Here is a 27,274-nt window from a genome sequence, read left to right on the forward strand (position 1 = left end):
ACATTGTGTGGCTTTACTAAATGTATGGAAGCTGTAAACATTGAATTTTCGAATAGATCCAGTTTATTCTGTATTATTGATACCGTTTGATAGAGCTCGTGAAGCACTTTCACGATCAGTAACTAGTTTTTCGATAGTTTAGGAATAATTGAGAGAGATAGGTACTTTTTACTAGTAAGTACACCTAGCATTATAAATACAAATACATTATGTTATTGTAAACCGAAGATGCAAATCAATAAAAGTTCAATCGTTATTAATAAAAAAAATACGGAAGACATCCCAGGTTCATCCCTAATAATATTGGCGACAATCGCTCATATAAAAGATGCGCAACACGCAAACGGTCAGTGCGCATACACACGCTATCAAAGCCGCAGTGATAACGCGCATAGAATATAAAACGAATATTATAAAACCTCTTTCGATTAAAAAATTGTCAAAACTTTTCGGTCGCGCCAGTTTATACGGACTCCGCGAAAAGTTTTTGATCTGTGCGCATTTTGGCGGGAAAATTTTGACGTTTAATTTGACTTAAAAATTAAAAGTAATTTAATTTAAAGACTGTAAAAAAGTTCCTATTTAATTATAAGTTTGTGTTATTGTGAATTAGTAAAAATGGTGAACAAAGTGTACAAAGTCAATTCGACTAAAGGAGAAAAGATGGGGAGCAAACATAATCAAGTTTTGATGTCTATAGTTGGTAAGTACATAATAATAATAAGTAAAATTATGTTAATTAAGTAATTTTCTTAGGTTTATTTAGCATTATGTTAGATCATTGCTTTAATTTAATTATTATTAAAATTATTAATCCAAAATACCTGTAGGTAGCAAAGAGAAAACACTAGAATAAAAATATTTTTAATAAATGAAGAAGCAATATTAGGTAAACATATAAAAAATAAATCACAGGGTTTTCATAATATACACTCGGTAAAAACCGCAATCACGAGTAGAAGCCAGTTTATCATAATAATAATAATATTACGCTTTACGAATAATTTTGTATGTTCAAAATGTATTTATTTATTTCACTGCAATAATAAATAATAACAGCATCTTAAAATAACTTTAATAAATAATAGTAAATCGGCTAATTAAAATACAAAATAAGAAAATAAATTATTTAGTACAATAAATAATTTCAGTTTTTTAAATCATAATTAATTAATTACATCAATGTAAACACCTGCATTTCCCTATAGTAAAAATAGACGCGGCAAGAACTATAAATATCATAGCACAATGAGAACAATCGGTTGGATAGGGCATTTAATTAACTATTCTCCCATCATTCATGACATGGCAGATAACATTTTTTAAACATTGACATGTCATACAATACCAGTCAGGCCTAAGAATTTTTTTCCTACTTATTTAATATTGTAGAAATTATTTAAATAATTGTAATAAATATTTGTATTTGACAAAAAAACGACAATTAATAATAATTTACTTTATTTTATTTTATTTTTATTTAAAATTACTACAAAATTAAGGGAAAATGGTATACCGGTTGACTTGAATTCCCCATCAAACGACGTGATAACTAAGTAAAAATATTTAAGAAGTAAAATGGTAATTTGAAATACTGTTTAATAAATTCATAGCGTGTTAGGAAAATAATAAGCTTTTGAAGATAAATAAATTAATATCTTTAATAAATTTAAAATTAAATAATAAGTAATAGTTTAAAAATTACTATCAATTTGTTCCCAAAAATGAAGATCAATCTCAATTTTTACTAACTCCACGGTGCATCGTATCAAAGTGCAGTGCTCGCTGCCAAATAATTCACCCACACGTGTTACTTACATAATAACTGCAATAAATTACGAATAACTTGTTCCTAAACATTGATGCACTTTTATTCTTGTTTGCTCTATCATCATCATCATCATCATCTCTTGTAGCCAATTCCACTGCTGAAACTACCAGTGGTCACCCTCATCATCATCATCAACAGCCCTTTACAGTTCACTGCTGGACTATGAGTCTCCTCCACTATAGTGGAGGGTTCTGCCATAATCCCCACACTTGGCAGGCGGGTTGGAGATCGCAGTTTAAAAGATTGATGTTTTTCAGAGAGCGCTGCTCTGTTACCCGTTCTTTGTTTTATATGTAGACCCTAAGGCGCCTATTACGACACCCGCGGGAAGAGTAGGGGTTGGTGACAAAATTTATTCTACTCTGCCGTCACCACACGGCTTACCCTACCTACCCTGGCTACCTTACAGAGGTTGCACTATTGATGCTTAATTTTTTAAGATAGGCAGTTCTTGGCGGAAAATAGAAACATCATAGCTAGGTCTATGGCATAATGCCCGTATTCCCAAACATTACTATGAGGTCTCACAGTGCGCGTGGACGCACAGGGTGACACACGAAAAAATCGCAGAGCTCTATTCAACGCTGTGCGTTGATTTGCTGCTTCAGTTAAGCAAGCATCGTTTGTGAATACGGGCGTAATTTCTTTAAAATCAATAAGTATTTACAGTCAATGAGTTTGCGACGACATAGACACGTATGGGAGAGAGTTTCGTAGCTCTTAAAAAGTATGTCAATTGACTATGGTGTCAAATAACCAATTGTCTTTGCCCCAACGATGTGCATAGCTCTACATAACTATCTTTGATTGCAGAGACATTCTTTGGGCTCTATCAAATAAATCGTTTTGCTGGACGTTAGTTGTGCGTTTTCAGGACCGCACGCGGAATTATGTGATAACTATGTTGGAATAAAAATTATAATTACCTGCAGCTAGTTATGCAAAGACACGAAAACTTCAAAAACGTCTAAAGGCTGATTTACACGTATTGAATAGTTATGTAGGTAACTAAATTTTAACTTAATTTTAAGTGATTATTGCTAGTAGAGCCCGAAAAAACACAGGGCCTTATTACAAAAAGTTAAACTGGTGTTGAACAGTTGTTTAAATTGAAATGTAATTTTAAACACGTGTTTAAGTTTTTTAACAAGCCCCATGTTGTTTACCTCTTGTCTTACCAACGTTTTTATCATCATAAAATTAATTAATACGATTAATTACGTTTTTCTTTTAAAGTCGCTAAATGAAGTTGCTAGCAATTTCCCGCCGCGTCTCAAAAATTAAGGAAACTTATTCAATTAGAGGTAGTTAATTAAAAAGCTTTCTGATTTAATTGGAAATGTAATAAAATATGAAAATACAGAATTTTTATCTCGTTTGAAGGAAATTGTGAAAATTAATCTCGTTGTTAATCGTGGCATATGATTATAATGACACGTTTTTGAGCGAAGTTGAAGCAGTCGCCCGGCAAGCGAAATTCGTGGGTTCGATTCCCACCTTAGGCAGTTCGATTTTATCAAGTTACTTAAAATTTTACTTTAAGATGCGACTATATGCTAAAAAAATGATGAATGTGTGAAATTGAATCGACCTTTAAATTTCGTGAGCTTCTTCTTGTCGTGTCGACAAACCTACTCAGCCCAAAACTCCGCCACAAGAGTGGCGTTGTCAGTAGCCTTCATTAAATCTTCCTACGTGCAGTTGTTTGGGCACGCAGGGTACGACATCATGTGCTTCGTCGGCTGGGGAACAAAACCACACTTGCACTCTAAGTTTGAGCCATTGAACAGATGATGATGAGCTAATGTTTGACAATCACTATATGTAAAACTCTCTTGTTCCAGTATGCATGCCGATCCTGGCCTACGGAACAGCCATGGGCTGGATCTCGCCCAACAAGGCGCTTCTCATGGGCGACTACTCGCCCTCCACGTCGCCCTTGTCAGAAGAAGACGTATCCTGGATGGCGTCCATCATGTTTATTTTCGCGCCCGTAGCTGTGTTTGTCTATGGCGTGGCAGCTGACAAGTTTGGGAGGAAGAACGCGCTGCTGTGTGCTTCTGTTCCTATAGCGGTAAGTTTTATTTTGTCTTGGTATAGTCAGGGTCAAGCTTCACTTTCCAAATGCTTCAAATCAGGGAGCTTCATAAATTTAGGAGTTCATAAAAAAAAGTTGACTGTCCCTCCACCATCAACTTCGTCACCTGTCATCCACTTGCACTAGAGAGAAGTGGATCCTCCTATGTTCTTCTGATTAATTTAGTTGCGGGTCCAATGACATTTTAATTTTCCCCCGCGACAAACTTGACCTTCACTGGTTGGGTTTTTATTGGCGGTCAAGCTGTAGATCCTGGCTACACAGGAGTTGCAGCGGAGGGAACGAGATGTGACAATAGTCCCGAATCCCTGCCCTAGGTTACCGAACCCTAGGGCGTTCCGATGTACAGTTTGGGAAACTTTGCTCTTAATCCAATGCTTCCTGCTTCCCGACTTAGTTTTCGAAACATTGCTTCAGTAATATACCCAGAGCTTTATGTACTAAAGTAGCCTTTTTACTACAGCTCGGCTGGGCAGTCAAGTTGATAAGCGCGCACCCTATCGCGCTAATCGGCGCACGTGCACTCATCGGCTTCGGCTCGGGCGGCGGTTTCGTGGTGTGCCCTCTCTACGTGAAGGAAATCAGCGAGGACAGCATACGAGGCATGACCGGCACCTTCGTTATATTCTCTCAGGTCAGTATCATAATTATCATTTCAGCACGTCCACTGCTGAACATAGGCCTCCCCCAATGATTTCCAGATTAATTGGTTGATAGCTTTCTGCATCCAGCGCCTACCTTTTTGTCCCACACTGCACTTTCCGGTACGTGGTCCCCACTCCAGAACCTTGGTACCACATCAGCCGTCAGTTCTGTGTACCTACATACTATGTGCCCGTATAGCGTATGCCAGTGTAGTAATGATTAATTATTTAATTTTATTAATGATTTGAAAAAATATTTTTGTGTTGGATAGCCCATTTTATCGAGCTTAGGTCACATAACATCACCCTACAGCCAATAGGTAATTACTGCTCCGCCGTTAAGAAAAATGTTTCAAAAACGGGAAATATTATTCAAACTTTCTATAAATTTCACGAATACGAAGTCGCGGGCACAGCAACAGTCTATTTATATTTTGGCCTACAAATTAAAAACAAACCTTTTCATCCGTTTAGGGTAACCTTTCCGTGACTAAACCAATACAGTTCGTTCTCAAAGAAACCGTTTAAAATAACCTCTCCCGTTAATTTACCAGAAGCGGAGGGATCGTGATCCTTAACGTAATTATTCGGATGTAATCCGATTAATCGCGATTGCTATTCGTGTCGTGACGATTTTAGCACGCGTTAAAATTTCTATGTAAAGTTGACCGTACTCCTTGACTATTTCTAAACATATTTCTGTTGCTAACTCGCCTCTATTACCTACTATACGTCTAGCACTTAACTAAGCCAATGCTTGGGGATGGGAGCGGCACGGGAGGGTGTCGTTGTGACGTCAAAAGTTAACGAGACTTCAGATGTGTCACATCTTACTATGTCAATGTCACCCCTCCTGTCATGTGTCCCACCTCTCCCAGGCTAGTACAGTGATTCGTCCCACAACACGTTCGTCCCACTGGGACGAAACACTGAATTCAAAAAAATATATATTTTTCGTTCTGGATTAGTCCTATTTAATTAATTCTAAAACATAATGAGATTTATTATTATTATTCCTTTATTCATTTTTCTTTCTTATTTTTAATTTTTTCTTTTATTATTATTTAGTACCGTCAGAAAGTCAATGAAATAAATGAAAACATGAATTTGTTAACAATATCTGTATTTAAAAGAAACTCAACACGTGAATAAATTAATACTCGTAGATCAGCAAAAAATTTTAATAAATAAAATTTAAAATCATTGATTTATTTGATTCAATTCATTTTTTCTTTTTTGACTTTCTGACGGTACTAAATCTCATTATGTTAAATATTAAATTAAATGGGACGAATCCAGAACGAAAAAGAATTTTTTTTTGAATTCAGTGTTTCGTCCCAGTGGGACGAACCTATTGTGGGACGAATCACTGTACTAGCCCTCTCCCATACCTCAGGCACCTATAGGTAGGTACTTAAGATGCCACAGTGTGTAGGTTGACGTGCCGTCGTCTAACTAAGCGATAAAACCTAAACTTTTAAACATAGCATAAAACGATGTGATGTTGTGTCACCATTTTGAGCCTATACGAGGTTTTGATTCTAAATATTACTATAGTAGTTAGGTACAGTCAGCGTCAAATAGTTCGTGATACCCAAAAGTGGCCAAAAACATGGACCTATAAAAAAAGGCGGACGGAACTCGCGCCACAACAAAACTGTGACGCAAAATTTTGGCGTCTGTCTATTGTGTGAGTGAATTTAGGGATGCCATGTTAGCCAAAACATTTTACCCATTTATTTTAAGAAAAACGTAGATCGGCAGATGTTACCTGGAAATGTAGACAGAATTTGAAAAGGATGAAAGGTGAATGCGTTGAGGCAGGCGCGAAATTTTCAATGTTCAAATTTTCTTACATTGTTTGCAAGTCAGTGTCAGGGTATGTACATAATGTTGATCAAAAATGATTCACGCAGTTACAAATTACGAATCTTGTGTACATTATAATCATAATCATAAGCATCATCAATATAATTATTATTATCTCTGATAGATTTTAACATACAACCTGACACTGACTTGCAATCAATGTTAGAAAATTTGAATTTCGCAGTTCCACATTTTTGGGAAGGATCAAACCTGCCTATAGGCCAGTAGAATTAAACACAAAAATGAATTAAATCGGAAATAATTCCTACTAAAGATTTTAGTGCTTTAATGGCTTCATTAGTTGCCCATAAAGACTCTCCTAGGATTTCGACTTCGACGGAGTTGTGCTTAAGTGGTGGGGGCCCCCTAAAGGGGCGCTTTTTCGGTTTTCCGGTTATACCGCGTAAAGGACTCACCCTATCGAAAAGTGGTCTTCCTGACGGTTAGAGGGCATTTAATCTTGCATTAAATAAGACCAAATTCATATGTTTTGAACAAACCGTTTTCGTGCAAATGTTCGGCAAAGTAGAAAATATGTGTATAATTAATGACCCTCTCCACGTCCAATGGCTCGTTACCCGCAGGCTTCCAAGTCTTGAAAAGGAGTGCCTCAATCAGTGTAACCCTATCAAGGCTGACGAGCTGGATGCGCCTATCCTTGTTCGTCCCAGCCGTTCCTTAACTGCGGTGCTGCACCTCTTCCTGGCACTCACCTGAACGACTCTGTGTTACCTACTGTGGCTGCCCCACTTCCTTGTATCCTCCTGCACGACTATGTTGCCTAGCCGTATGCCTGGTCTAAGGTTCGACGCCAAAAATCAACAACAACAAGTTCATATTAAAACGCTGAAGAGTTTTTTGTTTGTTTGTTTGAACGCGCTAATCTCAAGAATTACTAGTTTGATTGAAATAATTATTTTTGTGTTGAATAGCTCATAAATTGAGAAAGGCTATAGGATATATATAATCACTCTACGACTAATAAAGGCAAAGCAACAAAGAAAAATGTTGCAAGCACGGAAAATAGTATTTAAACTATTTTCACGCGTACGAAGTTGATTTTGTGGCGTCGAACCTTGGACCAGGCATATGGCTAAGCAATGCAATCGTACAGGAGGGTACAAGGAAGAGGGGCAGCCACATTAGGTAACACAGAGTCGTTCAGGAGAGTGCCAGGAAGAGGTGCAGCAACCACAGTTAAGGAACGGCTGGGACGAACAAGGATAAGCGAATCCAACTCGTGAGCCTTGACAGGGATACGCTAGTTAAGGCGACCCTTTACAAGGCTTGGGAGCCTACGGGTGACGAGCTATTGGACGTGGAGAGGTTCATTAATTATACACATATTTTCTACTTTGCCGAACATTTGCACGAGAACGGTTTGTTCAAAACATATGAATTTGGTCTTATTTAATGCAGGATTAAATGCCCTTCAACCGTCAGGAAGACCACTTTTCGATAGGGTAAGTCCTTTACGCGGTATAACCGGAAAACCGAAAAGGCGCCCCTTTCGGGGGCCCCCACCACTTAAGCACAACTCCGTCGAAGTCGAAAACCTAGGAGAGTCTTAATGGACAAGCAATGAAGCCATTAAAGCAATAAAATCTTTTGTAGGAATTATTTCCGATTTAAAATCTAATTCTACTGGCCTACTATAAAAATATATCCCATTAAAACACAATTATTATGATAAATTATTTTATTTCCATAGTATGCGTAATAAATAACTAAAAAGTCCTAAAATTATTATTTATTTCCCATATTTCGGGTAATTTTCCCACGTAAATAACTGAGAACACTGGTCTTTGACGTATTATTTTTTCGAGTGAATGACGTTTGATTTCAATTAATTTCAATATTTTAATGTCGGGTAATAAGTGATTGGATTATTATTTTACCTGTGAAATGTGATTCCTTAATTTTTGTTTGTTCGAACAGAATGGTTTTTACACAATTTCATCACACAAGACATGTCATATTCGTGTTGTTTTTTCGCCGCCTAAATGTGTCAACTGTGTGAAGTTTGCACTCGAAGTGGTGCGTCAGGGTGTGAATGTGTGCGTGCCGGCCTGTACGTACAGGCAAGCTGGTGTATCCTAATGTCACAGTATTTTGTTGATGAGAATCCGTCCGACTTTTTTTATAGGTCCATGGCCAAAAAGTTGACAACACAAGACATATTGCGAACTTATTGGCTACTCTGGCCCAGAGTACCAAAAGTCAAAAAGCCAGACGCCAACTGTACCTACCTTTTAGGGAGAAAGTTCTCTTTTCTATATTAGTACCACAGATAGGTAATTAATAATACTAGTTAGTACTTACTTAACTAGGCAAATCTTTTATCTAATTATCGCAGAGCTCTAATTTTAAACTAGAGATATAGGCTGAGTTGCACCACCTAACTTTAACCGTAACTATAACGATAACCGGTGTTTTTTTATGGAGTTTGACAGATTTTTGACGTTTGTCAAAGTTAAAGAAAGATGGTGCGACCCAGCCTTAAGAGTTCACCCTTTGATTATTACTACAAAACTGATTGCTTTTACAAATTAATTATGCTTGGGACATTCTGGTCTACGTCTAGAGAACTATCTTCAAACGCCTGGAATTTGGGAATTTGAAGGACATAATCCTATTTAAACTTTCTAATCTTGATTATTTTACCTCTAATTTCATTTTCTAAGAAGTTTAGGTAAAATTACGATTAGGATGCCGATAATTCCTAAGAACTTTAATAAGGAGCGATTATTATACAGGTTTCTTAGCCTCTACAAACTTTTTGGAGGAAATTATTTGGTATTATGTCCGCTTTTGAATAGACCAGAATTCTTGCGGCCTAATTCACGTATTTTGTAATAATCAAAATGCCGTTAACGTTTAGAAGTCGTCCTATTGAAAAACAGTCTAAAATGCGTGTTTACGTGTCATTTCGATTAAAGTAAGGCCAACGAGAAGCGATACCAAATGTAAACAAACCCAATGTCATTGTCATTTGAAATAGTAGGGGTGGGTTGCACCACCTATCTTTAACGGTAACTATGACGATAACCGGTGCTTTTTGTATGGAATTTGACAGATTTTTTACGTTTGTCAAAGTTAAAGTAAGATGGTGCAACCCAGCCTAAGGGTTTGACTTTGACATATTTTGGCGGGAGAACGAGACATTACGACAAATACACAAGATGGGAAGAGACAGAATAGATTGTCAATTCGAAAGTCGAATCGACCTTTTGTATCGCTTCTCGTTGGCCGTAGGTACTTTACTCGATAGAATCGCAACTCGGCTATTTGTCGTTTAATCACACATCCGATAAAACCGAACTTCAAAATAGGTAACAGGTGAATTACCGCGGAGGCAACGATCGAATACCTACGCATAAAAACGAAATCGAAACAATATCGGGCTATTATTATGTGACTACGAAAAGTGACTCCAGCGATCAAATCGATAATTACTTACTATCCATAATATTTATCTACTTTTTGCATAAAAACACAGCCTTTTCTACGAACGTGGGGACTCCCGCTACTAAATTACGTAATTCTCAGTATTCAAATTGAGGAACTTTTCTTTCGTTATTACCTACTTTTCAGAACCAAATGAGGTAGATGCGCTAAAATCTAATGAAGTCGTACAGTTAGCGTCAAATAGTTAGTTCGTTACACCCAAAGTGACCAAAAGTTGACATCACACGTCGTTCGTTCGTTTCAGCCAAATGACGTTCACTGCTGGACAAAGGCCTCCCCCAGGGATTTCCATAACGACCGGTCCTGCGCCGCCCGCATCCAGGCTCTTCCCACGACCTTCACCTGATCGTCGATCTACCTAGTGGGAGGCCTGCCCACGCTACGTCTTCCGGCCTACACTCGACACAACAAATACAACCCCCTCCTCTACGCAGATAGAATTGGCACGGTTGAATTTGTGAACAAGCGCGAGCGCAGCAAACCACTTGACAAGCGAAAGGTCCCACCCGCCCAGGCCTACTAGGGTCCTGCATTCACACCACCACGCCTGACACGTAAATGCTCGCTTACGGAATGTGCGAACACATTGTCCTCATTGCCCCTAATAGGGGAACTGAAACTGCGCAATCTGCGAGAAAAATATCACAGAAACAGTTCCACCAACCAAATGATCCCTCTCCCAAGGACCGGTACTCGGATATGAACTATACCCCTAGTGTAATTACTTGCAAACTGTAATAATTTATAAGTAGCTTGTAAGTACACACTCATGAACATGTACCATTAATTAGACGAATAAAAATAATTCTATTCTATTCTATTCTATTCTATTCTATTCTATTCTATTCTATTCTATTCTATTCTATTCTATTCTATTCTATTCTATTCTATTCTATTCTATTCTATTCTATTCTATTCTATTCTATTCTATTCTATTCTATTCTATTCTATTCTATTCTATTCTATTCTATTCTATTCTATTCTATTCTATTCTATTCTATTCTATTCTATTCTATTCTATTCTATTCTATTCTATTCTATTCTATTCTATTCTATTCTATTCTATTCTATTCTATTCTATTCTATTCTATTCTATTCTATTCTATTCTATTCTATTCTATTCTATTCTATTCTATTCTATTCTATTCTATTCTATTCTATTCTATTCTATTCTATTCTATTCTATTCTATTCTATTCTATTCTATTCTTCCGGCCTGTGGTCGCAACTCGGGAACTTTTCTGCCCTAACGGCCATCGTCTCTACAAGCTATGTGCCCCGCCCACTGCCACTTTACATTTTAGCAATTCTGCGAGCTAAGTATGTCGATCAATTTGGTTCTCCTGCGCGACATCACACTTATTAAATGGCAATGCCAGATTTTGTATGGAAGGTGGCGTCTTTTTTTTTTCGCGCGGCCATCGACCAAACTTTGTTTTTTGATTACAAAATAGTGTAATAAACCAAACTTACTATGGCATGTATACCTCTAAACTCAGTCTGAACTGAGTTACGAGCATTAGAAGTTTGATAATTTTCATACTAGATTTGCTTTTTGCGCACAAGTTTTGTAAGAAATTGCAACATCCATTGGTTTGGTCGATGGCCGCGCGAAAAAAAAAAGACGCCAATTTCCGGCATTGTCTTTTGTAACAAAGACGCGTTGCGAACTTTTTGGCTACTTTGAGTTAGTGTCACGAACAATTTGACGCTGACTGTAGGTATTTACTTAGTTAAAATAATGATAATGAAAATCCATATTTATCTATTGCATAAAAACAGCCTTTTCTACGAACGTGGGGACTCCCGCTACTATATTACGTGCAATACTTCTCAGTATTGAAATTGAGGAACTGTGTACCTACTTACGAATGCATACAAAAAATGTATGCATTACCAATAGTAGTACAAAGAGGAAAACTCTTTTGCATTTTTAATATCTTAATAACTTGCATGGTAAACAAATTAGTTCTTTGTAAAAGTCTCTATGGACTAGTGGTTGAAATTGGATTCTTTCAATCAGAAGGTCTTGGTTTCAATCTCCTGGTTTGACACCCAAACAGAGAAATCGTTTAAAAATACCTATCAGTTTCCACTTACAATCGACGCACACTATCATTCATTCATTTAATGAGACCAATAAAACTTGTTTTTAATTTACGTGAGCATATTTACGTACTTTGAACTGTATATTATGTCATACTATACAATATTATGGAGACACGCTGGATTATAATATTGTTAAGCGACTTCCAAAAAGGAGAAGATTCTCAATTCGACTAAATAAATTCTAGTTACATAATTAAATTAATAATTTAATTTTATCTTTGGCAACTTTAATTGACAGAAGTCGTTTAAAAATTAGCATTTTCGCCCTTGTTAAATTTTGTCACAGATTAATCGCGCGCGTCCCTGTTGCAAAAACCGGATAAAATCTATACTTTGTTCTTTCTCGGGGGCTCAAACTGTCTCTATACTACAAAAGTGATTTAGACTAAGCGCAGACCATCGATTTTTCGTCGGCCGATAGTTTAGTCGGGCAGTTGATCAGTATGGGCATGTATGGAAGTGCGCACATTACACCGATTGATTGACACCGTGAAAGCTAAACAGAAAGACTAGAGTTACTTTCGCAGAATATAATATTCATCATCATCATCATCATCTCAGCCATAAGACGTCCACTGCTGAACACTAGGCCTCCCCCAATGCTTGCAGGAAGGCGCTGGACGCAGGTCGCTACCAACCGGGCAACATGAAATATAATATTAATAGAGATTAAATAAAAGCAAACAATAATAAATAATAAATCTCATTTTGTTACAGACGATGGGAAACCTGCTGGTGTTCATACTGGGAGACCTGCTTCCCTTCCACACGGTGCTATGGATCTTGCTGGCGATCCCTCTGATCCACTTCTGCATCCTCCTGCGGCTGCCAGAGACTCCTTCCTACCTTATCAAGTCTGGAAAGAATGAGGTAAGCGACTATTCCCACCTCTCGTTCCCACCGCTGCAACTCCTGTGTCGCCAGGATCTACAGCTTGACCGCCAATAAAAACCCAACCAGTGAAGGTCAAGTTTATTGTGAAAGTTAAACTGTCATTGGACCCGCAACGAAATGAATTAGAAGAACATACAATAGGAGTTCGAAGTTAGGGATTGATTTCCCTCCAGTGCTAAGTGGATGACAGGTGACAAAACAACTTAAGGAACGTTAAGGAAAGCTACGTTATCCTATGGATTAACTATGTAGCTAACGGATAAAATTCAAATTCAAATTCAAATTCAAATATTTATTTGCACAATTTTGGGTAAACATAGTGGTCTTAAAACTAGTATAAGTAGTATAATTATAATTAATTTTTGTGAATGTCATTTTTAACATAAGAAAACACCCAGACCAATACAATTCTTCTATATTCATGCACAAAAATGAAAAAATAAACCCATGAAAGCAGGTAAACAGAGATAAGTAGTACTTATCTTAGGTACTTATTAAGTACCTAATAAAATACTGTAAAATAACGCCTCCAAAAACGGTCCGTGCCAACTTCTTAGTAATTAATTAATTATTAAGATACGCCCAAGCAACTTAAGTCATTAAAGTTTTAAGTTCCAGTCTAAAGGTGTCGCAATTAATTATTTAGACACCTTGTTCATTTAAAACCTGATAAATTTCCTGAAATAATGACTGCTAAATCTCCTAATAATAAAGCTGAAGAGTTTTTTCGTTTTTTTGAAGGCGCTAATCTCAATATTACAAGACCGATATGAAAAAATCTTTTTGTGTTGGATAACCCATTTATCGAGGAAAGCTTTAAATTATAACTTCCTTCACCCTACAGCCAATAGGGGCGGAGCAGTAAAAGAAAAATGTTGCAAAAGGGGAAATATTATTCAAACTATTTTCACGGATTACTAATGTTTGGCCAAAAAACGTTTCCCAAATTATCACATCGCAAACAACGTTTCCCAAATTTTCATTTGGCAAATTCTCATTTGGCAAAAACAACTTATTGCAAACTTTTAATTCGCAAATGTCGTTTTTGGCATATTATTGTTTAGCAAATTATTGTTTGGCAAAGTATGTTTTGCCAAATGTTTCATTTGGCAAAAATATTTCTTTACGTAACAATTTGATTGGTGCATAGAATGAAATACAAATTAGCTTGTGATTATTATTTTGTTTAGTGGGTAGTTAATATAAAATTTGTTCTAAATTAATTTTCATATTTTTGTTATTTTTATAGAAATTTCCAAATCATTAATTAACAATAGAGGTGATTTTAAAGGGTCACTGTTCTAACCTAACCTAACCTACTATTTTCTGCAATACCTACCTACTTTTTGCAACCACTATTTTCTGCTATCTCTTTGTTTTACATAAAATTCTTGTGAAAACCACGATCATGTGCCATATGATTTGATTTGTGGGTAACGGGTAAGTATGTGAAGTGTCAATTTGACCAAACAAATTATTTGGGATATAATATTTGGCAAAATAAAACATTTGCTATATAAACATTTTCGTTTCAGCCAACTGACGTCCACTGCTGGACAAAGGCCTCCCCCAAGGTTTTCCACAATGAACGGTCCTGCGCTGCCCGCATCCAGGCTCTTCCCGCGACCCTTACCAGATCGTCGGTCCACCTAGTAGGAGGCCTGCCCACGCTACGTTTTCCAGCCCGTGGTCGCCACTCGAGAACTTTCCTGCCCCAACGGCCATCGTCTCTACGAGCTATGTGCCCCGCCCACTGCCACTTGATTTTAGCAATTCTGCGAGCTATGTCGGTTACTTTGGTTCTCCTACGGATCTCCTCATTTCTGATTCGATCACGCAGGGAAACTCCGAGCATAGCCCGCTCCATCGCCCTTTGGGTGACCTTGAGCCTTCTTATGAGGCCCATAGTAAGCGACCACGTTTCGGATCCATATGTCAACACTGGCAACACACACTGCCCGAAGACTTTCGTCTTGAGACACTGCGGTATTTCGGACATGAGTATATGGCGAAGCTTCCCGAACGCTGCCCATCCGAGTTGGATTCGACGATTGACCTCTTTCTCGAAGTTGGGCCTACCTAACTGGACTGTTTGTCCCAGGTATACATAATTGTCGACAACTTCGAGTGTAGAGTCTCCAACCTTCAGAGGAGTGGGTGCAACACGGACATTAGACATGATTTTTGTCTTGTCCATGTTCATTCTGAGGCCCACTTGTTGAGAGGCTCTACTGAGGCCATCGAGCATTGTGCCTAGATCCTCCAAGGTCTCAGCCATGACTACGATATCGTATATAAACATTTGCCAAGTAAAATTTTGCCAAATGATAATTTGACCAAATGAATTAGTTGCGAAAAGTACAGTTGCTAAAAGTTCATTTGGGAAATGAAACTTTGGCGATAAGTTGTTTGCGAAGTGAAATTTGGCGAAAAGTAATTTGGCCAAACGGAAGGATACCTATTTTCACGCATACGAAGTCAGGGGCTAAGCTAGTTAATTATAATTGGATTGGAGACTTAGAACTTGTTATCAAGTAGTAATACAATATTCATGTACCTAGGTAGAGTATTTCTTTTCTTTTTTCTTTTTTCAGCCAAATGACGTCCACTGCTGGATAAAGGCCTCCCCCAAGGTTTTCCACAATGAACGGTCCTGCGCTGCCCGCATCCAGGCTCTTCCCGCGACCTTTACCAGATCGTCGGTCCACCTAGTAGGAGGCCTGCCCACGCTACGTCTTCCAGCCCGTGGTCGCCACTCGAGAACTTTCCTGCCCCAACGGCCATCGTCTCTACGAGCTATGTGCCCCGCCCACTGCCACTTGATTTTAGCAATTCTGCGAGCTATGTCGGTTACTTTGGTTCTCCTGCGGATCTCCTCATTTCTGATTCGATCACGCAGGGAAACTCCGAGCATAGCCCGCTCCATCGCCCTTTGGGTGACCTTGAGCCTTCTTATGAGGCCCATAGTAAGCGATTTAGAGTATACGTTCCTAGAACTGGGTTTACTTAGCTATACTAACACCCGTATTCACAAACATTACTATGAGGTCTCACAGTGCTCGTGAGCGCACAGGGTGACACACGAACCAATCACAGAGCTCTTTTTAACGCTGTACATTCGATTTGCTGCTTTACTTAAGCAAGCATCGTTTGTGAATACGGGCGGAAAACTATTAGTAGCAACGTGCATCAATTCTCATACTGAACAGTCGACGGCATATCAATCTAATACATTTATTAAAAATAATACCTAATATAACTAGCATAAGATGCGGCAATGTGTAACTCTATGTGCCGTCTTTCATACAAAGTGTGAAGCAATCTCAGCACAATGAGAAAAGGCAGATGAACAATTATATCTGCCATTGTATAATTAAAAACAATCACACACATTTACTCCGTTCGTGTGCAATTTACATTGATTGAAATCTTGATGACTTGGCGGGGAAGAAAATTATGCTGTTAGACGTTTTAGAGTGGAAAATCTGGAAGAAGTGCACATAAATAATTTACGACAGTGTATCTTTATCTACCGTCCGAGGACCCCTGGGGTCCCCCAGGTTTATCTAAGGACCATTTAAGAATAATAAGTAAATTCCTCAAAAAGGTAGCAGGAAGGCGCTGGATACAGGCCGCTACCAACCGGCCATTGTGGAAATCATTGGGGGATGATTATGAAGTAAATGCCACCAAAAGTCTCGTAATCGAATTTTATCGTTGCTTTTTTATTAAGGGGGTCCTTAAAATTGTGCTTGATTTCCTAAGGGGTCCGTGGACAAAAAAGGTTAAGAAACGCTGATTTACGAGATAATCTGCTGTTGAATCCCGAAATTGTGAAGATTATTATGTTTGTAACGGTCGATTTAACCGTAAGCAGAGTTGATGGAGCAACATAAACGATTTGAAAGAGAAATTTTTTTTTACTGCAGTAAACTTTTTGACATTAAGGCTGAGTTGCACCACCTAAATTTAACCGTAACTAAAACGATAACCGGTGTTTTTTGTATGGAGATTGACAGATTTTTGACGTTTGTTAATGTTTGTTAACAATATGAATCGAAAACTCCTTACCTAGTTAGTTAAATTTCTGTAACTATCCAACCCTTAAACAACAAAGTAGAGCTCCTGTATTTTCTCATTTACAAGTCTAATTATAGGAAGCCCTAATAGCAGGTAACTTAATATGATTTAAGGATATCCCTTTTCAATTTTCATCATTCCAATACCTATTAAAGATGAATTTCAAGAGAAATTCTAGTTCCAAAACTTTCAATATCTTCATTGGAATGGAACTAGATCCCTCCACCCCCCCCCCCCCCCCCCCCCTCCCCCTCCTCCACTTCTAAAAACTGGTTGGCTAAATTAAAGAATCTGGAAAAATTCATAATAATTTATGAACTTTCAAGGAAAACTATGATGGTTGATAGATCAGTTAGTTTAAAGAGTAATAATAGTCGTTTAACTCATGTATTATAAAATAACTTACTTACCTAATAAAAAATCCTTAGAAAAAAATATTGAATGAAGTAATTGCTTGCTTCTGAAATATATTGTGTTAACGACGGACAACTACGGAACCCTACACTGCGCGTAGCACGACACGCACTTGGACAATTTTATTCTAAGAATTCTAGCCCTTACCACCACCTAATAAGTTCCAATTTTTCAGGAAACTGTCAAGGTCCTGTGCTGGCTGCGGTCTCTTCCAGAAGACGACAAGTCGATCAGCGAGGAGGTGGACAGGCTCATCATAGAACAGACCACCAGCGAGCTGAAGTTCTCGCCAAGATTATTGTGTAAGTTATAAAGTCTTAATTCTCACTACTGAAACGTCCAAGGAAACGTGGCCTCTCACTATAGGCCTTATACAGAAGCTCAAAGTTGTACAGCGTGTTATGGAGAGGGCTATGCTCGGTGTTTCTTTACGAGATCGGATCAGATATGCCCGACGGATTAGCAAGCTGAAGTGGCAGGGCAGATGGTACGCAAAACTGACGGCCGATGGGGCAGCAAGGTTCTGGAATGGAGGCCGCGTACCGGAAAACGCAGCGTAGGACGTCCACCCACAAGGTGGACCGACGACATCATAAAGGTAACAGGGAAGCGCTGGACGCAGGCCGCTACCAATCGATCAACATGGAAAGTATTGGGGTAAGTAGGCCTATGTTCAGCAGTGGACATCCTATGGCTGAAATGATAATGATGATGAATTCACACTACTATAGGATTTGGCAACATACAAACACTTTTAAAAAGGTAAAAACGTATCAATTGACGTTTCGAATCGGCACGAGTCTTGGTATACTAAAGTCTTTTTCAGCGTTCTTAAAGGCAACTTTTTGCCCGTGAAAACTGTATCAGGCAGACTTTAAGTTACTTCGAAATATCTCTAAAATCAGTCTCCTTTCGAAAACCTTTGAAATTTCAAAATTTTGCCTCGCGTACACGCTTAGAATATCAAAAGTACCCGTCTGCGCCAAAAGAATGGATGAAGGGTATGTTTTTTAAGTTTAGTTATTCATAAACTTACGTTCAACGTGCTAATGCCAACAACAAAGTTATTCAAGTCCTGAAACTTTTATTTCAATTCACCCTCTTTCTTTGAATTTGGGTAAGTACAGAGCAAAAGAATAAGCCCAAAATTCCTTGTTGAACTTTCTGTACCATTACCATCCATTATGAACCAAATAACAAGATGTATTGTAAATCATACGTAGCTTTCTAGAAAACCAATTTGAATTCAATTGTGTTCAATAACAGCGACAATAACAGCCCAAACGATAAAAATGGCAAACAAATTTATTGTAACAATTGCTTAATTTCCACGTCGTGTCCTTGGAACTGGGTCTCAATTATTTTCAATTGTAATTCGTTTGTTGGGTGTCATATGGCACCCGGGGATCAATTGACGGGGGTTCAAATAGTAGATCAAGCCTGCCAATTGACCCGTGTGTTTTTGTTTTCTCATTGCACGTGAATGAGTTTTAAGTAGCACAATAGACTAGTCATCGATGTAGGAACTTGTTATGTCTGATCAAAGTCCGATGTAAGAAATGTGGTGACTATTTCTATTTTACTTTTTTGCTAGGACTTTGTTCGCCGTGAGTTCCAAAGTCCAAGCTAAAAACTCTTCCAGGCGTGAGAAATCACATTTCATAATGAGACAGAACATTCCTACGAGTATAACACGTATAATAGAAATTTTCTCATACTGAGCCTCGTGTTCATGAAGTTAGATGAAAGTAATTTAAATATTCCTTCTGGCGCAGTTGGGTAATAATTGGAAATCGAGTAATTGGTTTTAACTCAGCAATTTAATTTGTTTCATTAATAATAATAATATACGTAGTTACTTCCGTAATTGTTTCAAAGTAATTTAATACAAGATCCCAATATCTCAATTAATGATAACAGAATGAACGTAATATTATTATGTAAGGTAACAAATCAAGGTCAAGCATACATCCTTGCAAATTTATTGTGTACTAGGGCCAATCCAATGTTACTCTTTTAGCAATTTGGAAGATTTCGGGCGCTGATTGAAGATGCTCAGAAAAGAAGCATAATATTTGCTACAGCCACAGAACAATTTTATCTTGAAGATGCTTTATTTACACTGCCAAGTTCACGTTTCTTCATGACTAAGCTTATGAGAGTTAATAAGATTGTCTTTTCATCAAAATCTCATATATCCATTTCCACAACCTTTTGTTTATAATATTACACGACGTGTAGTTTCTCTAATAAACCCTTTCTCTTACAGTCTCTGACAAAACCACAGTCAAAGCCTTCTGGGTGGCGCTGATAGTGAACCTTACTCGAGAGTTCTGCGGCTGCATCGCTGTCTTAGTCTACGCCAGCCACATCTTCGCTGAAGCTGGAAAAGATCCTAACACCAGCATCGCCCTGTCGCCCAACAAGCAGTCGATTCTGCTCGCTGCTGTCCAGATCTTTGGGTCGTTTTTGGCGTGCCAGCTTGTGGACAGAGCTGGAAGGAAGGTAAATATCATTTTTTGTTTGAATTACTCGCTGCTGTCTTGATCTTAAGGTTGATTTTGGCGTGCTAGCTCGATTCGAGCTGGAAGGAAGGTGAATGTCTTTAATTTTTATAAGAAACAGTCCTAGCTCCTGCTGCCCAGATCTTTAGGTCCTTTTTAGAATGCCAGTTAATGCATTGATAAGTACCTATTGGTCTACGCCATTCACATCTTCACTGAAGCTGGCAAGGTTCCTAACAGCTCCAGCATCGCATTGTCGCGCAACAAGCAGTCAATCCTGCTCGCTGCTGTCCAGATCTTGGAGTATTTTTCGCGTGGTAGTTCTTAATTTTTTTTAATGCATGACAAGGCAGGTATATGATCGCAATCGCACCTGGTGTTAAGTGAGATACAGTCTATCGGTAGAGAGCCGAGCCCTGAATGTCACGAGTGCGGCGCTGCGGAAGATACGGCTCAGCACACCCTTGAGGTGTGCCCAGCATGGGTCCAGCAGCGCCGGGCTCTGACTGCGGTGACTGGTCCGGACCTCGCGCTCCCCAGCGTCGTGGTTGCGATGCTCCTGGGCGAGAGCGCGTGGGACGCCATGGTCTCCTTCTGCGAAGAGGTGATGCTGCAGAAGGAGACCGCGGAACGGGCTAGGGAAGTAGATCCCGAAGCCCACGCGCTCCGGCGCAGACGGCCGGGGGGAAGAAGGAGGAGATTCGCTCGCCTCCTTCCGCCTCCCTAGGTGAGACCAGTGGGTGTTAGGCCGGGGGGCCCATCACCCACATTGCACGGTCCCACCCTGTCTGGGGGGTCTGCCAGTGTACCGGCAGACCCCCTCTTTAGCGCGGGAGGCCCGGCAAAGGCTGGGCCATGCGTCGGCACGGCGTGGTCTGAATCTGTAGGACCCCACGTCGTGCCAGTAAAACGCAGAGGGTGCACCGCAGGTTTTTAGTGGGTATACTTGTCGGGTGACAGCCGCTATTGCTGCCACCCGACAAGGGAGTCCCACATAACCCGTCGCTTCCCCCGAGGCGGCGGGTATACGCAAAGTATTTTCCTGCGCAAAAAAAAAAAAAAAAAAAAAAGGATGATACACATCTACCCTGTCTGTAAGTTCCTATTCACTCTCGCCTTGAAAAGACCCGGATTATTACCGTGTTATAGTGTTCAGGAAATACAGCAGCAGGCAGCGAATACCACCCTAGTTGTTCGCATTATAAAAGAGTTATCGAAACGCGTGCTGGTGGAATGTCCAATTTCACTCACTTACCACATGAGTAATAAATGTGCTCGAGATTTACCTAGTTAAACAAGTCAAATGATACAAATAGGGGATTAAACACTCCTTGATCTATGTAACTTAATTCTTAATGAAAACCCCGACTTATTCGGATTAATTAATTACTTGGTTAGTTCATTAAAGTTTCATGCCCACGTAATTCTGAAATTGGGAATAGGTACTACTTAAATTAGACTTCAAAGCAACGCACTATGGAGCGAAATTGCGATTTATGGACATAGCGATTTTTTTCACAATTTCTATTTGAAAAAAATACCTATCGATAGCTTACGTTATTCTGATGAATAAATGCTGCACAAGTTTTTCTCTAAAACCAATAGTTTGACTGGAAAAAAATATTTTCCATTTTCGTTGTATGGAATGAAACATAAAGTGGTCGATTTCGACTAAGCTTTGACAGATCTTGCTTTGAAACTACTTGAGCCTTGTTCTATGGCTTGTTGACTGTAATCCTACGCTATCAGCGCGCATCCAAAGTTGCCCGTTCACAAGTTATGAGGTTCTGAAAAATAAAAAAAAAAGTAAGTAAAAGTGACTTTTTTTTGGAATATCTTTAAAGATTTAACAAAAATATAAAGAATTTATACGTTAATAATGTAAATTAACCTTAAATTACTGCCAAAAACACATTTTAATAAACTTAAAAGGAATTAAATCAGCGATTTTTTTTTTCACAATTTCTGTTTAAAAAAATACCTATCGATAGGGTATGTTATTCTGATGAATAAATATTATGAACGTTTTTCTCTAAAACCAATAGTTTGGCTGGAAAAAAATATTTTCCATTTTCGTTGTATGGAATGAAACAAAAAGTGGTCGATTTCGACTAAGCCTTGACAGATTTTGCTTTGAAACTACTTGAGCCTTGTTCTATGGCTTGTTGACTATAATCCTAGACTAACAGCGCGCGCACAAAGTTGCCCGTTCAGAAGTTATGAGGTTCCGAAAAATGAAAATTAAAGTAAGTAAAAGTATCTTTTTTTGGGTATAAATCTTTAAAGATTCAACTAAAACATGAAAATTATATACTTTAGTAATGTAATTAACCTTTCTCTTGTCGTCTTATCTAAAGAAAAGTCAATTTTACTTACTTTAATTTTCATTTTTATTGCTGTTAGTGCAGGATTATAGTCAACAAGCCATAGAACAAGGCTCAAGTAGTTTCAAAGCAAAATCTGTCAAGGCTTAGTCGAAATCGACCACTTTATGTTTCATTCCATACAACGAAAATGGAAAATATTTTTTTCCAGCCAAACTATTGGTTTTAGAGAAAAACGTTCATAATATTTATTCATCAGAATAACATACCCTATCGATAGGTATTTTTTTTAAACAGAAATTGTGAAAAAAAATCGCTGATTTAATTCCTTTTAAGTTTATTAAAATGTGTTTTTAGCAGTAATTTAAGGTTAATTTACATTATTAACGTATAAAATCTTTATATTTTTGTTAAATCTTTAAAGATATTCCAAAAAAAAGTCACTTTTACTTACTTTTTTTTAATTTTTCAAAACCTCATAACTTGTGAACGGGCAACTTTGGATGCGCGCTGATAGCGTAGGATTACAGTCAACAAGCCATAGAACAAGGCTCAAGTAGTTTCAAAGCAAGATCTGTCAAGGCTTAGTCGAAATCGACCACTTTATGTTTCATTCCATACAACGAAAATGGAAAATATTTTTTTCCAGTCAAACTATTGGTTTTAGAGAAAAACTTATGCAGCATTTATTCATCAGAATAACGTAACCTATCGATAGGTATTTTTTTCTAATAGAAATTGTGAAAGAAATCGCTATGTCCATAAATCGCAATTTGTTGTCACGAAAGTTTAATTAATAAGTAGTCATATGTAGACAGCCTGTAATATAAAACGAGTGACAATTACAGGTCTATGTTTAATTATATGGTGCCAGGCAGTAGTCTTGTCACTGTTATTAGTAGTTTGGATGGCCTTCTAGAAACTCTAATTTCTAACTCTAAGCTCTAATTTTTTTTTGCTATCTATCAACCATATTGCGGTCTAGAAAAGTTCTTGTTGGTAAAGAAACGATGCTGTTTCTGCTTCGATATTACCTATCGGTTTTCATAGTCATTAATTTACACCTATTGTTTGATAAAACAATATAAGAGTAATCTTTTATTGGTAATCTGAATTACTGAAAGAAAAAGTCGACAATTTCATAGTTTTTTCTGTGGTGTTTAAGAACTCTTATTTTCCCGTCAGTATTTACAAAAACGATACAAATTCGAGTTTCTACACGAGCATAAGTAGTTTCTATCTTCGGAAAACAAAATCGGGAATAATAATGAAAAGCCATAAAAAAGAATGCTAAGAAACTAAAATACTTCAATTGCAACCTCTACTAGCAGTAACAGGCCAAGGTAGTAAGAAGCCAGTTTCGGAAAGTGAAACAATGAGGGTTTTCGCGAATGAAAAATCCGCCAGATACGTAGACGCGAGGTCCAAATGCTGCATGATTGGTTATTTTTGACATGACATTGACAGATATGTCAAAATCCACCAATCACGCAGCAGTCAAACCCCACATCCACGTCCCGCTATCTAGCGGATCTTTCATCCGCGAAAACCCTCATTGCAACCTATACCTACTAGCAGTGACAGGCCAAGGTAGTAAGAAGCCAGCTTCGTAAAGTGAAAAAAAAAAAGACAATTTTAATTAATAAAATGCCGTCAAAGTGCTCTTAGAATGAACTTAAAAGAACTTTTAAGGTTCGAAGGCAAGAAATACATTATATTTTGTTAATATAAATATAAATAAATCTTTGGACAATTTCACACAGCGCCAGCTAGCCCCAAAGTAAGCAACTTAATGCTTGTGTTATGGGTGCTAGCTTAACGGATATACTACTTATATACTTTTTTTTTTTTAAATACATAAATATTATACATAGTCACACCCAGACCCGTCACAGAAATTAAAATTCATCATTTCAATTTCTGCCCGGCCGGGAATCGAACCCGGGACCTCTCGGCATAGTAGTCCGTTCTGAACCACTACACCAAACGGCTGACAACTGATTTTGCTTCCTATTTTTGCAGCCTCTGCTAGCAGTTACAAGCGTAGTGGCCGGCTTCAGCATGTGCCTCCTGGGCGCGTGGTTCTACCTGCAGAGCGTGGGCGTAGCCATGCCAGGTTGGGTGCCCATCGTGGCGTTATGCGTGTGCATTTTCGCTGATGCGTCAGGCCTGCAGCCTCTGCCGTTCGTAATCATGACAGAGATGTTCAATTTCCAGGTAAGGAACTTGGTGTTAGAAACTTTTTAGTATTTTTAAGATTTTTAGCGCAATTTTGTTGCTGTCGCGCTCGCACTCACTGCGAGCGCCCGTCGCACAGTCGCGAAAGCAATATAATTACACGCGAACGATAAGGATGGGTAGCTTGGGGTCATTGGACGAAATTCTACGTGCTCGGAGACCGGGCTTTAGCGGCCTGCGTCCAGCGCCTTCCTGCCTTTATGATGTTGTCGGTCCACCTTGTGGATGAACGTCCCACGCTGCGTTTTCCGGTACGCGGAATCCACTCCAGAACCTTGCTGCCCCATCGGCCATTGGGGGAGGCCTATGTTCAGCAGTGGACGTCCTATGGCTGAGATGATGATGATGATGATAATAGTGCCGTTAGCCCCTCGTACTAAGCTAAATTATGATTGTATCAAGAGTGAGCTTACCACAATAATCGAGCGGCGGCGGAGACCGAACTCGCGTTCCCCTGATCACGAGTCGGCTAGTCCGACCCCTTCACCGTTCGGCTGTCGTGGTTCTTTGGTCCACTTCCCATTTAGTTGAGCATACCTGCCTCCACAACCCGTTTGGCTAGCGTGGGTTGTGTAGACAGTCCATGGCCGTGCATATTCCGTGCAACTGGTATTAGAGAGGGAGGGACGTTCACGTACCTATACCTGCAGTGGAGGCAAAATGATGATCGTGGGTTCAATTCCCGCCTTAGGCAGTTCGATTTTTTCAAGTTATTTATAATTTTCAAAAAGATGGTCATCTAATGATGTGATGAAATGGAGAATTTGATTAAATTGCGTAGTTTGACTTAGCTGATACATGGGTGTACTTCAGCTGGAAAGTAGCTGTATGTTTTACTTATCCTATTCTTCTTTTCCAGCTCCGAGGAACGGTAGCCACACTGATCATGGCCATATCTCTTGGCACAGACTTCGCTCTGCTCAAACTCTTCGCACCCCTCAACTCTTGGATTGGATACCATTCCACCTTCTGGATGTTCAGTGTCATATGCCTTTCGAACGTCTTCTACCTTATTTTCTGCGTGCCAGAAACTAAGATGAGGAGTCTAGAGGATATTTATGCAGACTTGGAGGGAAAGAAGAGAGAAAAGAAAGGGGAGGATGTGGTGGAAATCAATCATGTGTGAATAGGACTTTGGAAGTCTAATGGACTTAATTGAGGGTTACTAAAGACGAATGTCCTGTGAAGAATACATTCTGTGAATTATAATCGTGGCTGATAAAAGACAATAATGTTAAGATTGTGAATGCTAAAATATTAAGGGCTATGAAGTACTAAATACTATAAAGACCAATGTCGCCAATATTCGGTATGTCCTAAATTTTAGCCACAGGGACACAGCATTACTTGGCATCGACGTTTGAATATTTTTTACTGTATTGTCACATCGGTCATAAATGAGTCGTCTAGTTTCAAAACCCGCTAAAACGCTCCTGCAACGAATTTCTGTTTATATCTCTAAATGACGTTACTGCAATTTTCTCATCATACTGTTCAATCATTTTCGATCAAAATTCGCTAAAAGACTACTAAACTAGCACTTAAAATTTGGTTTGTGTTACAAACTCCGCTAAAACGCCGTCCGTTTCTTTCAACAAAACCCTCTAAAAGTTGATTGACCAATGGCAGCACGGTATTTTGGTCACGTGACTGCGAAATCAGTATGGAGATTTTTTCATAACATGCTTAAGGTTGCTGCGGTTTTTTATTGTTTTTGATCCAAAATAATGGAAGATTTATCTCAGTTCGTGGAAAAATGTAACCCTAAAGACGCAAGAAAGAAACCACGTAATGAAATAGCCTGGAAACGCACCAAGGAGCGCCAGAAACGGAAAGAGAAATTTGTTAAAAAACTACTTTTGAAGCAGCTTTGATGGTGTTATGCAAAATTAACCATTTAGCCGTCGTTGGTTATTGTTACTATTAAGTGTTGGTGATCACTACTGGGATTATAGAAACTTCACTAGCTCAATGCCTTTAGACGAATTTAATTATAAAGGTATGTTACTTTTTACCCGAGTGCAGGAGGGTAATGTGTTTCAAGAGTAGGTATGTATGTGTGTATGTTTATATCCCTGTACAGTCAGTCAGTGAAGTAAATAAATAAATATCGTGGGATGTTTTTTTTTATGTGACAGGAGGCAAACGAGCAGATGGATCACCTGATGTCCAGATGTCTAGGAAAAAATATTATGTTATAAAAAGGCAAAGACGAGATTGAGAAAATAATTTATAAAAGTTTCTTATTTACATGCTATAATTTAATTGTTTTTTTTTTAATAACCCGATAAAACTTGATTAATCTAATAACCTAACCAATAAGTGCAATCGCTTTGAATATTATAGAATGGACAAATTATACGGACAATTATTTTTTTTTTTTTTTGGGTTATTTAATATTAGACTTTATTGTAGAACGCCATTCATTTATTACAATTTGTTCTTATCAAATCCCGCTAAAATACAACATGTCCGTTTCAAATCCCATTAAAACGGAATGTTCGTAACAAAGTACGCCAAAATGAAAATAGTTTTCATTATAATTCAAATTATATTTAATTTAAAGGTGAATAGGAATTACTGTTAGTACTGCCAGATGACAATAATAATTCGTATCATATATTTTTTTGCCTAAGGCCAAACCTATATGGATAAGCGGTTATTTTCAATTTCTCGAAATCTTAGCAAAATCGTTTTAGCGGGATTTGAAACTAGACGCCTCAAATCTGAATTTCATCTCAAAATATACACAAACTGAAGACTAATTTAAAAAGACATTTCAACACTAAACGAAACTTAAAA

General features: G+C 38.4%; 1 protein-coding gene across 1 annotated transcript; it reads left to right on the forward strand.

The window, feature by feature from the left end:
• The first annotated feature begins 352 nt into the window (after window positions 1–352).
• LOC135082874 (facilitated trehalose transporter Tret1-like) lies at window positions 353–25,864 on the forward strand. The gene is made up of 8 exons (XM_063977638.1): window positions 353–703; window positions 3,676–3,905; window positions 4,393–4,563; window positions 12,736–12,888; window positions 17,582–17,708; window positions 19,676–19,911; window positions 24,257–24,451; window positions 25,332–25,864. The coding sequence occupies exons 1-8, from the start codon at window positions 619–621 to the stop codon at window positions 25,596–25,598; spliced, it is 1,464 nt and encodes a 487-aa protein (XP_063833708.1). The 5' UTR covers window positions 353–618; the 3' UTR covers window positions 25,599–25,864.
• Window positions 25,865–27,274: the final 1,410 nt, after the last annotated feature.

Source organism: Ostrinia nubilalis, chromosome 22, assembly GCF_963855985.1.
Source record: "Ostrinia nubilalis chromosome 22, ilOstNubi1.1, whole genome shotgun sequence".
NCBI classification, from domain to species: Eukaryota; Metazoa; Arthropoda; class Insecta; order Lepidoptera; family Crambidae; genus Ostrinia; species Ostrinia nubilalis.